The sequence below is a fragment of the Heteronotia binoei genome, chromosome 21 (assembly GCF_032191835.1).
Source record: "Heteronotia binoei isolate CCM8104 ecotype False Entrance Well chromosome 21, APGP_CSIRO_Hbin_v1, whole genome shotgun sequence".
In the NCBI taxonomy this organism is placed as follows: Eukaryota; Metazoa; Chordata; class Lepidosauria; order Squamata; family Gekkonidae; genus Heteronotia; species Heteronotia binoei.
The window spans coordinates 14,097,337-14,111,480 of record NC_083243.1 but is presented as its reverse complement, the minus strand read 5'-3'; the positions used below and the strand labels follow the sequence as shown (position 1 = coordinate 14,111,480).

Sequence of the window (14,144 nt, the reverse complement as noted above, 5' to 3'; positions counted from 1 at the left end):
ATAGTTGTGTGTAATGGGATGACGGCAGTGGGATTCAGGAAGGAGGCCCATCAGGGATCATTAGGCCAGCTATTAACCTGTAGTTGTGTGTAATGGGATGACGGCAGTGGGATTCAGGAAGGAGGCCCATCAGGGATCTCTCTCTCTCTCTCTCTCTCTCTCTCTCTCTCATCATTGGGCCAGCTATTAACCTATAGTTGTGTGTAATGGGATGACGGCAGTGGGATTCAGGAAGGAGGCCCATCAGGGATCATTAGGCCAGCTATTAACCTATAGTTGTGTGTAATGGGATGATGGCAGTGGGATTCAGGAAGGAGGCCCATCAGGGATCATTAGGCCAGCTATTAACCTATAGTTGTGTGTAATGGGATGATGGCAGTGGGATTCAGGAAGGAGGCCCATCAGGGATCTCTCTCTCTCTCTCTCATCATTGGGCCAGCTATTAACCTATAGTTGTGTGTAATGGGATGACGGCAGTGGGATTCAGGAAGGAGGCCCATCAGGGATCATTAGGCCAGCTATTAACCTGTAGTTGTGTGTAATGGGATGACGGCAGTGGGATTCAGGAAGGAGGCCCATCAGGGATCATTAGGCCAGCTATTAACCTATAGTTGTGTGTAATGGGATGACGGCAGTGGGATTCAGGAAGGAGGCCCATCAGGGATCATTAGGCCAGCTATTAACCTATAGTTGTGTGTAATGGGATGACGGCAGTGGGATTCAGGAAGGAGGCCCATCAGGGATCATTAGGCCAGCTATTAACCTATAGTTGTGTGTAATGGGATGACGGCAGTGGGATTCAGGAAGGAGGCCCATCAGGGATCATTAGGCCAGCTATTAACCTATAGTTGTGTGTAATGGGATGACGGCAGTGGGATTCAGGAAGGAGGCCCATCAGGGATCATTAGGCCAGCTATTAACCTATAGTTGTGTGTAATGGGATGATGGCAGTGGGATTCAGGAAGGAGGCCCATCAGGGATCTCTCTCTCTCTCTCTCTCTCTCTCATCATTGGGCCAGCTATTAACCTATAGTTGTGTGTAATGGGATGACGGCAGTGGGATTCAGGAAGGAGGCCCATCAGGGATCATTGGGCCAGCTATTAACCTATAGTTGTGTGTAATGGGATGATGGCAATGGGTATTTGGGTGGGGAGGTTTGCATTCATATAAGCAGGGCCATTGGTCCTGCCAGACAGTTCTGTTCCCGTCTCACTATGCTGAAGCACTGAATAAAGAGCTGAACTCACTATCTCTTGGACATCCTCATGCTTTGAACCCAGTACATTACAATATCCCTCTCTCCCCCTCCCCTCTAGTTCCAGCAGCTCCGTGAGCAGATGGAGGCCGAGATCAACCGCCTGAAGCAGGAGAATGGTATCCTAAGAGACGCCGTCAGCACGTCCACCAACCAAATGGAAAGCAAGTACGCTATTGGTGATTCCACAGAACCGCCTGCCTTGAGTGGCTTTTTTTAACCGGCCCTTGGAATGCTCCCTGAAGCCACAGGGGTGAAGTGGCTATCACACACGGGACATATTGACGCACACGGCTTTTTTTGTAGCAGGAACTCCTTTGCATATTAGACCACACACCCCTGATGTAGCCAATCCTGCAGGAGCTCACAGGGCTATTCATTCAGGGCCTACTGTAAGCTCCAGGAGCATTGGCTACAGGGGTGTGGCCTAATATGCAAAGGAGTTCCTACTCCAAAAAAAGCCCCAACGATGCATGTGCCTTCATCATCTTAGGACTGAGAGGCAAATAGTAATGTTGAGAGTCATTCAGAACTTTGCAGGATATGATGAAAAAAGCAAGATTTGGGATTTTGGGAACCCCTTCTTCCCACCTAACTTTAAAACCCTGGCTGATAGCCACCATGCACAAAGGTGGAATTCACCTCTGCAGGAAATGGCAATGGCTACAAGCATAGACAGCTTCAAGGGGGGATTGGATAAATATATGGAGCTGAAGTCCATCGGTGGCTGTTAGCCATAAGGTATAGAGGGAACACTCTGTCTGGGGCAGTGATGCTCTGTATTCTTGGCGTTTGGCGGCGCCAAGAGTGGGAGGGCTTCTGGAGTTCAGGCCCCACTGATGGACCTCCTGATGGTCCCTGAGTTTTGGCCATTGGGTGACACAGAGTATTGGACTGGATGGGCCATTGGCCTGATCCAACATGGCTTCTCTTATGTTCTTAAGTGACACAGAGTGTTGGACTGGATGGGCCACTGGCCTGATCCAACATGGCTTCTCTTATGTTCTTAAGTGACACAGAGTGTTGGACTGGATGGGCCACTGGCCTGATCCAACATGGCTTCTCATGTTCTTATGTTACTCAGAGTGTTGGACTGGATGGGCCACTGGCCTGATCCAACATGGCTTCTCTTATGTTTTTATGTGACACAGAGTGTTGGACTGGATGGGCCATTGGCCTGATCCAACATGGCTTCTCTTATGTTCTTATGTGACACAGAGTGTTGGACTGGATGGGCCACTGGCCTGATCCAACATGGCTTCTCTTATGTGACACAGAGTGTTGGACTGGATGGGCCACTGGCCTGATCCAACATGGCTTCTCTTGAAAGGGCAGCTGATGTGAGAGCCCTCTCAGCCCTACCTACCTCACAGGGTATCTGTTGTGGGGTATATAGGAGACTGATATAGGAGAAGATATAGGAGATTATAAGCCGCTCTGAGTCTCTGATTCAGAGACAAGGGTGGGGTATAAATCTACAGTCTTCTTCTTAGATTCTCATGTTCTTATTTAACTGATTGCACGAGCAGTCAATTGGCTAAACGGTGAGAAAAAAATTCCATTTTATTTTCTTCATTTATATCCTGCCTTTCCTCACCGTGGGGACCCAAGGCGGCTCACCTCCTTCTCTTCTCTTTCATTTTATCCTCGCAACGACCCTCTGAGGTAGTCCAGGCGGAGAGTATGTGACTGGTCCAAGGCCACCCAGTGCACGTCCATGGCACGAGTGGGGATTCAGACCTGGATCTCCCAGATCTTAGTCCCTACATTATGCTGGCTCTCGAAAAGCAGCCTTCCAGTTCAAACAAAAGAATGCACCGGGGGATTCTCTGACCAATTTCCCACTAGCCAAATGCCACTCTCGTGCTCTCTTCTCAGTGGGGCTTCCGTCGGATGTCACGCTATCTGCCCCAACTAGCTTTGCCTTTTTCGCGCTGCAAATAAGATTCTCTGAAAACTTCACGGAAAAGGCTAAGCTGGTTGCAGCCCTGGGGCAGATAGTGTGAAATCCGACAGAAGCCCCGCGGAGAAGAGGAACATGAGAGCGGCGTAAAGCTAGTGGGAAGTCGGTCTCTGTTTCTGCTGAATTTGGGTTTTTTTGCATGTGTGTGTGTGTGTGTGTGCGTTAGATTGTCACAGGGGCAACGGTGTGTCACAGTCACAGGATTTTCAGTGCTTTTTCTGAACATCCCCATTCTGAATGCCCCCATTTCTTACTTCCAGTTCCCGGCGGCAGAAGCAGTCCCAGCTTCCCGCACGACTTTAAGGGCCTGCCGCTCAGCTGATCGGCGGGCAGCCTGGGCCCTTTTAACTTGCGCAGGAGGCTGGGGGCTGCTTCTGCGGCCTCCGCCGTGCACGAGGACACAACAGAGACTCCAGGGGCTGGTTGGGGGCCCAGGGTCAGGGGCCCGACCCAGAAGTCAGGGGCTGTGCCCCCACAGAAGAAGGTGATATTGGATTTATATCCCACCATATACTCTGAATCAGAGTCTCAGAGAGGTCACAATCTCCTCTGCCTTCCCTCCCCCCCAACAGACACCTGAGAGGGAGCTGAGAGAGCTCTCCCAGAAGCTGCTCACAGTCTCCTATATCTTCTCTGCCCACAACAGACACCCTGTGAGCTGAGAGAGCTCTCCCAGAAGCTGCCCTTTCAAGGAGAGCTCTGCCAGAGCTATGGCTGACCCAAGGCCATTCCATCAGCTGCAAAGGGAGGAGTGGGGAATCAAACCCGGTTCTCTCAGATAAAAATCCACGCACTTAACCACTACACCAAACAGACCCTCTCGTAGCGACGGACCTGGTGAACGAGGCTCTTCTCTTCCATCCAGGCAGTCTTCAGAGCTCAACAAACTGCGCCAGGATTGTGCCCGGCTGGTGAACGAGCTAACCGAGAAGAACAGCAAGCTGCAGCAGGAGGAACTTCTGAAGAAGAACGCGGAACAAGCCATCAACCAGCTGAAGGTAAAAACTCCTGACTGTCTGCAGCCTGTTTAGCTGCTGCTAGGGGGGTCTTGTGGTTTAAAAGACCTTCCAGTGCAGGGATCCTCAGCGATACTCCCTCTAAGGCAGGGGTGTCGAACTCATTTGTTGAGCTCAAAGAGAGAGCCAGTTTGGTAGAGAGCCAGTTTGGTGTAGTGGTTAAGTGTGCGGACTCTTATCTGGGAGAACCGGGTTTGATTCCCCACTCCTCCACTTGCACCTGCTGGAATGGCCTCGGGTCAGCCGTAGCTCTGGCAGAGGTTGTCCTTGAAAGGGCAGCTGCTGTGAGAGCCCTTTCAGCCCCACCCACCTCACAGGGTGTCTGTTGTGGGGGAGGAAGGGAAAGGAGATTGTGAGCCGCTCTGAGACTCTGTCCTTGAAAGGGCAGCTGCTGGGAGAGCCCCCTCAGCCCCACCCACCTCACAGGGTGTCTGTTGTGGGGGAGGAAGGGAAAGGAGATTGTAGGCTGCTCAGAGCCTCTGTCCTTGAAAGGGCAGCTGCTGTGAGAGCCCTCTTCAGCCCCACCCACCTCACAGGGTGTCTGTTGTGGGGGAGGAAGGGAAAGGAGATTGTAGGCCGCTCAGAGCCTCTGTCCTTGAAAGGGCAGCTGCTGTGAGAGCCCTCTTCAGCCCCACCCACCTCACAGGGTGTCTGTTGTGGGGAGAGAAGATAAAGGAGATTGTGAGCCGCTCTGAGCCTCTGATTCAAGGAGAAGGGCGGGGTATAAATCTGCAATTCTTCTTCTTCTTTGTTATGAGGGCCAGATCTGACATAAATGAGACCTCGCCGTACTGGGCTATGTTGGGCCAGGCCATGTGTGTACCTATTTAAGATTAGGTAGCAGAGATATAAACTTTTTAAAGGACACAGACAAACATGATTAAAAAAACAACTTTTTTTAGCACTTGTTGATCGTAAAGGTGCCTACTTTGTATTTCTCCCATGGGATTAGGGAATTGGGCAAAGGAAGCTCTGGATCTTTAGTTCCTTCCCCAGTGGGACAGGAGGAGGAACCTCAGCCAACAGAGAGAATCGAGGTTTTGCTCTGTAGCTCCTGTGTGATTGAGCAAGCCTTGCAAGGCAATCTGAGATGCAGAAGGAAAGCAAGATATAGGGAGAAGGAAGCAGATGACAGCCAGTTGCTCAGGGGCCTGATAGGAGCCCTCCGGGGGCTTGATTTGGTCCCCGGGCCGCATGTTTGACACCCCTGCTTTAAGCTGTGGAGTCTTGTGATCAAAAAATTCTACTACTGGCATTAAAGCGTGAGATGCTCCTTAAATTAGCTTGCTGCGGGACCATCCTTCCGAGTGAAGACTAAAATGTGTGAGACAGAGGCTAAAAAGCTGTGAGCTAGCTCGTACTGACTCAGCTTAGAGGGAACACTGGTCCCCAACCATTGTGTGTCTGTAGGCACCTTTGGAATGCTAACACAGTGTGGTGGGCGCTGCCACAAAATGGGCTGCCACTGGAGGTGGAGCCACCCACAAAATGGGCTGCCACTGGAGGCGGAGCCAACCACAAAATGGGCTGCCACAGGAGGCGAAGCTACCCACAAAATGGCTGCCACTGGAGGCGGAGCCACCCACAAAATGAGCTGCCACTGGAGGCGGAGCCACCCAGAAAATGGGCTGCCCCTGGAGGCGGAGCCACCCACAAAATGGCTGCCACTGGAGGCAGAGCCACCCACAAAATGGCTGCCACTGGAGGCGGAGCCACCCACAAAATGAGCTGCCACTGGAGGCGGAGCCACCCAGAAAATGGGCTGCCACTGGAGGCGGAGCCACCCACAAAATGGCTGCCACTGGAGGCAGAGCCACCCACAAAATGGCTGCCACTGGAGGCAGAGCCACCCACAAAATGGCTGCCACTGGAGGCGGAGCCACCCACAAAATGAGCTGCCACTGGAGGCGGAGCCACCCAGAAAATGGGCTGCCACTGGAGGCGGAGCCACCCACAAAATGGCTGCCACTGGAGGCAGAGCCACCCACAAAATGGCTGCCACTGGAGGCAGAGCCACCCACAAAATGGCTGCCATGGCTTAACTTCAGTCACACAGTGCAGATCCTTCTGTGGTGGCAGCTGCTGCCAAAGCAACATTTTTTAAAAAATTGCCAATCAATCAGAAGCCCTACCTGGCCCCACCCATTTCCTAAAAACTCTTGGCAGGCACCAGAAAAGTCAGCGACCATCAGGGATCTCACAGGCACCACGTTGGGGACCCCTGCTCTGTTGGGCTATTACTGAGAGGGAGCCATGCTTTTTGTTGCTCTTTGCAGGCCTTCCTTGCACGCATAGGCAAAGATTGGGAAATAAGCAGGATGGTTTCCTCTCCAGGCGGAGAGCCTTGCTTGCTACCCCTACCCCCAACACTTACTTCTGGGTGGAATTCTCTGCCTTGGATCCAGAGGACCTCAAGGAGAGCCAGTTTGGTGCAGTGGTTAAATCTTTCTCCACAGCTCTACTCTTTACAACATGGATCCATGTTGCCGGCAGCAGCAAATTAGAGCATGCGTGGATTCATGTTGTGAAGAGTAGAGCTGTGGCTCCGGGTAACGTTGGGAGAAAGAGGCTGAGGAAGGACAAACTATTGAAACCGTGAGGTTCCTTATTCTCTCCGCACCATCACGAGCGGAACACTAAGAAATTAAAGGACTTCATCCACCTCTTCATTAAATCCTATTTGAAGAGGCTGTCATTCTTTGTGACTGTTGAGAGACTTTGTGGGGAAAATTTCAAGAACGCTCAGGGTTCCTTAGTTCTGTTTTGGTTTAATCTCACTAAATACGCCTATTTACACGCTTTGCGTGGAAGTCTTCTGGTGATCAAATTTTGAAGCCGTGGCCTGTTCAGAGATGGTTGCAGAAGATAGGCAGGGGCTGTCCTATCATCGTGTGAGGAGGAGGGCAGTTCCGCAGTCCGGTGATGCTTCTTACTCTCTGTCACTTCCAGGCTCAGCAGCAGGAAGCCGATCGGCGATGGGAGGAGATGCAGGCCTACCTCCGCAAACGGACTGCGGAGCACGAGGGTGAGCACAGAGGAGCCCTCCCGGCTGCTCAATAGTATTCTCTCTGCGCTTGACAGCAGGGGCGTTGAACGCATTTTATTATGAGGACCGGATCTGACATAAATGAGACCTTGGGCTGAGCCATGTCAAGCCAGGCTATGGGCATGCTTACTTAAGATTAAGGAGCAGAGATATAAACTTTATAAAGAAGCAGGAGCTCCTTTCCCAGCAGGAGCTCCTTTTGCATATTAGGCCACACCCCCTGATGTAGCCAATCCTCCAAGAGCTTAGAGGGCTCTTAGTACAGGACCTGCTGTAAACTCCAGGAGGATTGGCTACATCAGGGGGGGTGGCCTAATACGCAGAGGAGCTCCTAGGAAAAGAGCCCTGTAAAGGTCATGGACAAACACAATTAAAGATTTAAAAAAAAAAAAAGCTTAAAACATGCGTAAAACATTAGTACTTGTTGGTCTTAAAGTTGCTTTCTTTGTATCTCTCCCATGAGATCCAGGGACAAAGGATGAGGAGGGTCTCTTTCCTTCCTTCCCCAGGGGACCAGAAGGAAGGGAGCCTCAGCCAATAGAAGGAAGAGAGGCTTGGTTCAGTAGCTCTACTGAGCAATTGAGATAGCCTGGCAAAGCAAGTTCTCCCTCCCCCTTCCTCCCCAAGGGAGGAGCCTTACCCAATGGAGAAAATAGATACTTTGCTCTGTAGCTCTTGTGCGATTGAGCAAGCCTGGCAAAGCAAGCTGTGATGCAGAAGGAAGCCAGAGAGAGGGAGAAGGAAGCAGATGAAAGCCAGTTGCTCAGGGGCCTGATAGGAGCCTTCCGGGGGCCTGATTCGACCCCCAGGCCACATGTTGACCCCCCTGTTTTACAGTTACACGTCTGCCGTGGCTCAGTGGCAGAGCATCTGTTTGGGATGCAGGAGGTCCCAGGTTTGGTCCTTGGCATGCCGTGAACACATGAAGCTGCCTTGTGTGGAATCAGACCCTTGTCCCTTCAGACTGGAAGCAGGTCTCCAGGGTCTCAGGCTGTGGTCTTTCACATAAGCTACTATCACCTGGTTCTTTTCAACTGGAGATGCTGGGGATTGAACCTGGGATCTTCGGCATGCCAAACAGATGCTCTACTACTGACCCACAGCCGCTGCCTTAAGACTGATACTTTTCTAATCGCACCCTCCCCCCCCCCCAGGTCCTTCCAAAGCTGAAGAGGGCTGGGTGTGTGTGTGTGTGTGTGCACTGAGCATTCTTTCTCCGATCGCTCAGAGCTGATAAAGAACACTTGGGAAAAGCGCGTCAGCATGATGATGTCACTTCCGGGTGATGTCATCGTGCCACATGTGCAAGCTTTGTGTGCATGTGAATGCAGCCCGTGGGGGGTTGTAGCAGCTTGGGGTTCTACCTGGGGCGGCAGAACCCCTAGCGCCGGGGCTGTTTCCAAGTCTGGAGTTGGCAACCTTCCCTGGTGGGCCTGGGACCGACATACCTGCAGGACCGTCTCCGCCCATATATGCCCGGGAGGTCGTTACGTTTGGCCTCCCAACCTCTGTTGGCTGTCCCGGGCCCAAGAGACGCTCACCTTGCCTCAACTTGGGCTAGGGCTTTTTCAGTCCTGGCCCCGACCTGGTGGAATCAGCTCCCTACAGAGATCCGGGCCCTACCTGGCTTGTTAGCCTTCCGTAGGGCCTGTAAAGCGGAGCTGTTCCGCCAGGCTTTTAGTCGAGGCTGCGGGCGTCCGTTTCTTGATCTGGTTGGCCTTCCCTGTTGGCATTCTCATCTGTGCTATAAAATGGAATAATATCTGCCATCTTTATGGGATAACATCTCGTCATGATGTGAGATGGGAGGGACGGTGGCTCAGTGGTAGAGCATCTGCTTGGGAAGCAGAAGGTCCCAGGTTCAATCCCCGGCATCTCCAACTAAAAAGGGTCCAGGCAAGTAGGTGTGAAAAACCTCAGCTTGAGACCCTGAAGAGCTGCTGCCCGTCTGAGAAGACAATACTGACTTTGATGGACCAAAGGGTCTGATTCAGTAGAAGGCAGCTTCATATGTTCATATATGTTCATATGAGATGGCCAGGCTGTGCGATATTGTGATGATCTGGAAATTTTCTGAGTGCTGTCAAGTTGTCTGTTTGTAAAATGTTTTTATTGTATTTTATTGTTTTATTATATGTTGTGCTCCGCCCTGAGCCCTACGGGGAAGGGGTGGAATAGAAATAGACTAAAATAAATAAATAATGTTTGGAGTGGCTACGGCCAACCGGAACTTCAAATGTTATTGTCTTTGTAAGTGTAAGTTACGTGTTGTACGGAGCATATATACGAAGTCAGGGCCGGAGCCAGGATTTCATGTTTGGTGGGGCACACAGCAGGATTGGTTGTTTGGGGCGGCTGCAGGGCCGGCGCATGGGAATAGGTGACCTAGGCAGTTGCATTGGGCGCCAGCTCCCAACAGGGGCACAGGGTGGGCGCCCCCTCTCCGTTCGCTCCATCTCTGAGCCTCTGACTGGACACTTTCAGGTTTCGGCCTTCTCCTCAGAGGAGCCTGAAAGCCCCGCTCATCGTTTCTGGGTGCTGAAGGGTTGGAGGAACTCCCCTCCCCCTCAGCGCCCAGAAACAATAGCACTTTCAGGTTTCGGCATTCTCCTCAGAGAAGCCTGAAAGCGCCATTCGTTGTTTCTGGGCACTGAAGGGTCGGAAGAACTCTCCTGCCCCTCAGCGCCCAGAAACAATAGCACTTTCAGGTTTCGGCATTCTCCTCAGAGAAGCCTGAAAGCGCCATTCGTTGTTTCTGGGCACTGAAGGGTCGGAAGAACTCCCCTGCCCCTCAGCGCCCAGAAACAATGGCACTTCAGTGACTGACATGATGACATCACCTCCGGGTGATGTTATCACGCCGTGGGTGTGCAAAACTTTTCCCCTGTGGGAGGGGGGGTGGCAGAACCCCATGCACCGGCTCTGGGCGGCTGGGGGGCCACTCGGTTTGGTGGCCCCGGGCTCTCTGCACTGTAAGCTGCCGTGAGTTCCACAAGCTAACTCCCCTCTCTGCCTTTGCTCTGCACGCTGTGTTACGTAGAGGGTGCGAAAAAAGCAAAACGGCCAGCAGCCATGCTACTACTTGTTCAGAGTGGTGATGAGCAAAGGGGACAGATTGGAGGCCCTCCAATAGAGGGGCCATACAGTTGGGGGGCGGTTTAAAGGATGGGCCTGCTCCCCCCAGCCCCCACTGCGGCTATGGGCCTGTATGAAGTGTACGCACAAGAGGGTGATCCTACCTTTCAACCTTTCCCCCTCCTTTGTCACTTGGAGAGTCAGTTTGGTGTAGTGGTGAAGTGTGCGGACTCTTATCTGGGAGAACCGGGTTTGATTCCCCACTCCTCCACTTGCAGCTGCTGGCATGGCCTTGGGTCAGCTGTAGCTCTGGCAGGAGTGTCCTTGAAAGGGCAACTTCTGGGAGAGCTCTCTCAGCCCCTCCCACCTCACAGGGGGAAGAAGATAAAGGAGATTATGAGCCACTCTGAGTGGAGGGCGGGATATAAATCCAATATCTTTTTCTTATGGCAGACATACAGAACAAGCTTGTGACCAAGGACAATGAGATCCAGAGCCTCCACAGCAAGCTGACGGACACCATCGTCTCCAAGCAGCAGCTGGAGCAACGGATGATGCAGCTGATGGAAGCAGAACAAAAGAGGGTCACAGCCGAGGATTCGATGCAGAGGCAGGTTCAGGTACGGGGCCGCTCGGTTACGTATCTGGCGCTCGCAGGAGTCCCATTGTTCTTCCTCCTCCAAGATCGGCAGGCCGTGCAAACGGCAGGAAGACCGAGGGGCGGGGGCAAGGGGGGCTGCAGCATCACGTGCGCTGTTACTTCACTTCCTGGGAAGACCCGGAAGTAGGGCTTTGTTTTGTAGCAGGAGCGCCTTTGCATATTAAGCCACGCCCCCCCTGATGTAGCCAATCCTCCTGGAGCTTACAGTAGGCCCTGTACAAAGAACCCTGTAAGCTCTTGGAAGATTGGCTACATCAGGGTGTGTGGCCTAAATCAGGGCTTTCTTTGTAGCAGGAGCGCCTTTGCCTATTAGGCCACGCCCCCCTGATGTAGCCAATCCTCCTGGAGCTTACACTAGGCCCTGTACGAAGAGCCCTGTAAGCTTGTTTGGATATGATTTATTGAGTGTTGTTGTATGGTGTTAATGTTGTAACCCGCTTGCGGGATAGGGCGGGGGGGTATAAATCGACAAATTAAATTAAATCGAATTATATTATATTATCAGGGTCAGTATTGTCTACTCAGACTGGCAGCAGTTCTCCAGGGTCTCTGGCTGAGGTCTTTCCCGACACCTCCAGCCTGGGCCTTTTCACTGGAGATGCTGGAGATTGAACTTGGGACCTGCGTGCCAAGCGGATGCTCTACCGCTGAGCCACGGCCCCTCCAAGGTCTTAATGATTCAAATGGAGTCCTCTGGCGGAAAAACTGCTTTAGCCTTTGTGTCTGTGTGTGCACATACACAGTGGCATTAGGCAGTGGACTCAGATTACAACAGAAAGGTACAGGCTGGATATTAGGAGGGAGGTGGAATTCAGTCAGAGTAGTCCAGAGGCGGAACCAGCTGCCTAGGAAGGCGGTGAGCTCCCCTTCATTGGGCGTCTTCAAAACACTGCTGGTTGATTATTTGTCGGAGATGCTTTAGGCTGATCCTGCATGGAGCAGGGGATTGGACTAGATCAGGGGTCCCCAAACCCCAGGCCGGAGACCAGTATCAGTCCGTAGCCTGTTAGCAACCTGGCTGTGAGTTGTATAATTATTTCATTATTTATTACAATGTAGTAATAATAATAAGACGACGACGGTGACGTTGGATTTATATCCTGCCCTCCACTCTGAATCTCAGAGTGGCTCACGATCTCCTTTTATCTCCTTCCCCCACAACAGACACCCTGTGAGGTGGGTGGGGCTGAGAGAGCTCTCCCAGAAGTTGCCCTTTCAAGGACAACTCCCACGAGAGCTATGGTTGACCCAAGGCCATTCCAGCAGCTGCAAGTGGAGGAGTGGGGAATCAAACCCGGTTGTCCCAGATCAGAGTCCACACACTTAACCACTACACCAAACTGGCTCTCTGCAAGGGTTGGAGGAGGAAGATGACATTGGATTTATATTCTGCCCTCCACTCAGAGTCTCAGAGTGGCTCAAAACCTCCTTTCTCTTCCTCCCCAACAACAGACACCCTATGAGGTGGGTGGAGCTGAGAGGGCTCTCACAGCAGCTGACCTTCCAAGGAAAGCCTCAGAGTGGCCTGCAATCTCCTTTCCCTTCTTCCCCCACAACAGACACCGTGTGAGGTGGGTGGAACTGAGAGAGCTCTCCCAGAAGTTGCCCTTTCAAGGACGACTCCCACAAGAGCTATGGTTGACCCAAGGCCATTCCAGCAGCTGCAAGTGAAGGAGTGGGGAATCAAACCCGGTTCTCCCAGATAAGAGTCCGCACACTTAACCACCACACCAAAATAAAGTGCACAATTGTATTATCCTGAAACCATCCCCCACTTTCATCCCCTGCACACACGCACCTGGTCCGTGGAAAAATTGTCTTCCACAAAACCGGTCCCTGATGCCAAAAAGGTCGGGGACCGCTGGGCTAGATGGCCTGTATGGCCCCTTCCAAATTATGATTTTGTGATTTAGAGTGACATATTGCTTGTCAGTTTTGTTCACTTGGTCTTTTTTTTTCTCCTTGTCTTCTCTTTCTGAAAGGAGCTGATGGAACAGAACGAGGCTTTGAAAACTCAAGTCCAGAAATTCCATTCACAGATGGCTGTTCAGGTACGCAGTTGGCAGAGTAGCGGTTGTTTTGGGCAGCGTAGGGGTCCCTAAGCCCTTTTTGAGCCTCTGGGCAGGTTTGGAATTTTGGCGGGGAGGAGGTTGGTAGCACCACCCTAAAATGGCTGCCACAGGAAGGCAAATCCCAACCCAAAATGGCTGCTCTTGCAGCTGTGGAAAACGGACAGAGTGTTCCATCTGTGGCTAGTTGTCCCTGACTTCAAGCAGGTCCTCTCTTTAGAGCCACGCCTTACAGCCGCCCGTCTTCTGTCTTTCAGAACTCGGCTTCAGTCCTGGCAGAAGAACTCCACAAAGTGTAAGTATCCCCCACCTCTTCTGTGTCTGTGGAATAATTTGTAACAGTCCCAATAGATCATCACTTTTTCTTTTTAGCCCAGGGAAGTCATTTCTAAAGAGCCCCGTGGCGCAGAGTGGTAAAGCTACAGTACCGCAGTCTGAACTCTCTGCTCACAGCCTGCGTTCGATCCCGGTGGAAGCTGGGCTGAGTTGTCCTTGAAAGGGCAGCTTCTGTGAAACCTTTGTCAGCCCCACGCACCTCACAGGGTGTCTGTTGTGGGGGAAGAAGATAAAGGAGATTGTGAGCTGCTCTGAATCTTTGATTCAGAGAAAAGGGTGGGGTATAAATCTGCAATTCTTCTTCTCTGCCCTGATGCAAAAGCCTTCGGAATTTTGCTTTAATACATGGCAAGACCAGACTCGGTGTAACTTCCCCAGTCTTGAGGACACATCTCTGCCCTGCTTTCAATCGTTGCTGCTGTATTTTTAATTGCAGGATTGCAGAAAAAGACAAACTGATCGGCCAAGCTGAGGAATCCTTAGCCGATGAACGCATGAAAGCAACCAGCAAGGAAGAGGATCTATTGGTATAGTAAAAGTTCAGACCTTTCCTGGGGTGGCAGGGATGGCAATGGAAAGTGCTAGACCAGGGGCGTCAAAAATGCAGCCTCAGGGCCAAATCAGGCCCCTGGAGGGCTTTTATCAGGCCCTAGAGCGAGTCTGCTTCCTTCTCCCTCTCTTTTGCTTTCTTCAGTTATCAGAGACGGTTAAATAAAATATTG

General features: G+C 51.8%; 1 protein-coding gene across 1 annotated transcript in view; it reads left to right on the top strand.

Moving 5' to 3' along the window:
* The window catches only part of KTN1 (kinectin 1), a 194,224-nt gene that overhangs the window by 93,996 nt on the left and 86,084 nt on the right, over positions 1 to 14,144 (top strand). The window contains exons 8-14 of the mRNA XM_060263166.1: positions 1,318 to 1,424; positions 4,085 to 4,217; positions 7,185 to 7,260; positions 10,810 to 10,976; positions 13,000 to 13,068; positions 13,344 to 13,381; positions 13,859 to 13,949. Coding sequence (XP_060119149.1) covers positions 1,318 to 1,424; positions 4,085 to 4,217; positions 7,185 to 7,260; positions 10,810 to 10,976; positions 13,000 to 13,068; positions 13,344 to 13,381; positions 13,859 to 13,949 — 681 coding nt within the window. The remainder of the gene's footprint in view (positions 1 to 1,317; positions 1,425 to 4,084; positions 4,218 to 7,184; positions 7,261 to 10,809; positions 10,977 to 12,999; positions 13,069 to 13,343; positions 13,382 to 13,858; positions 13,950 to 14,144) is intronic.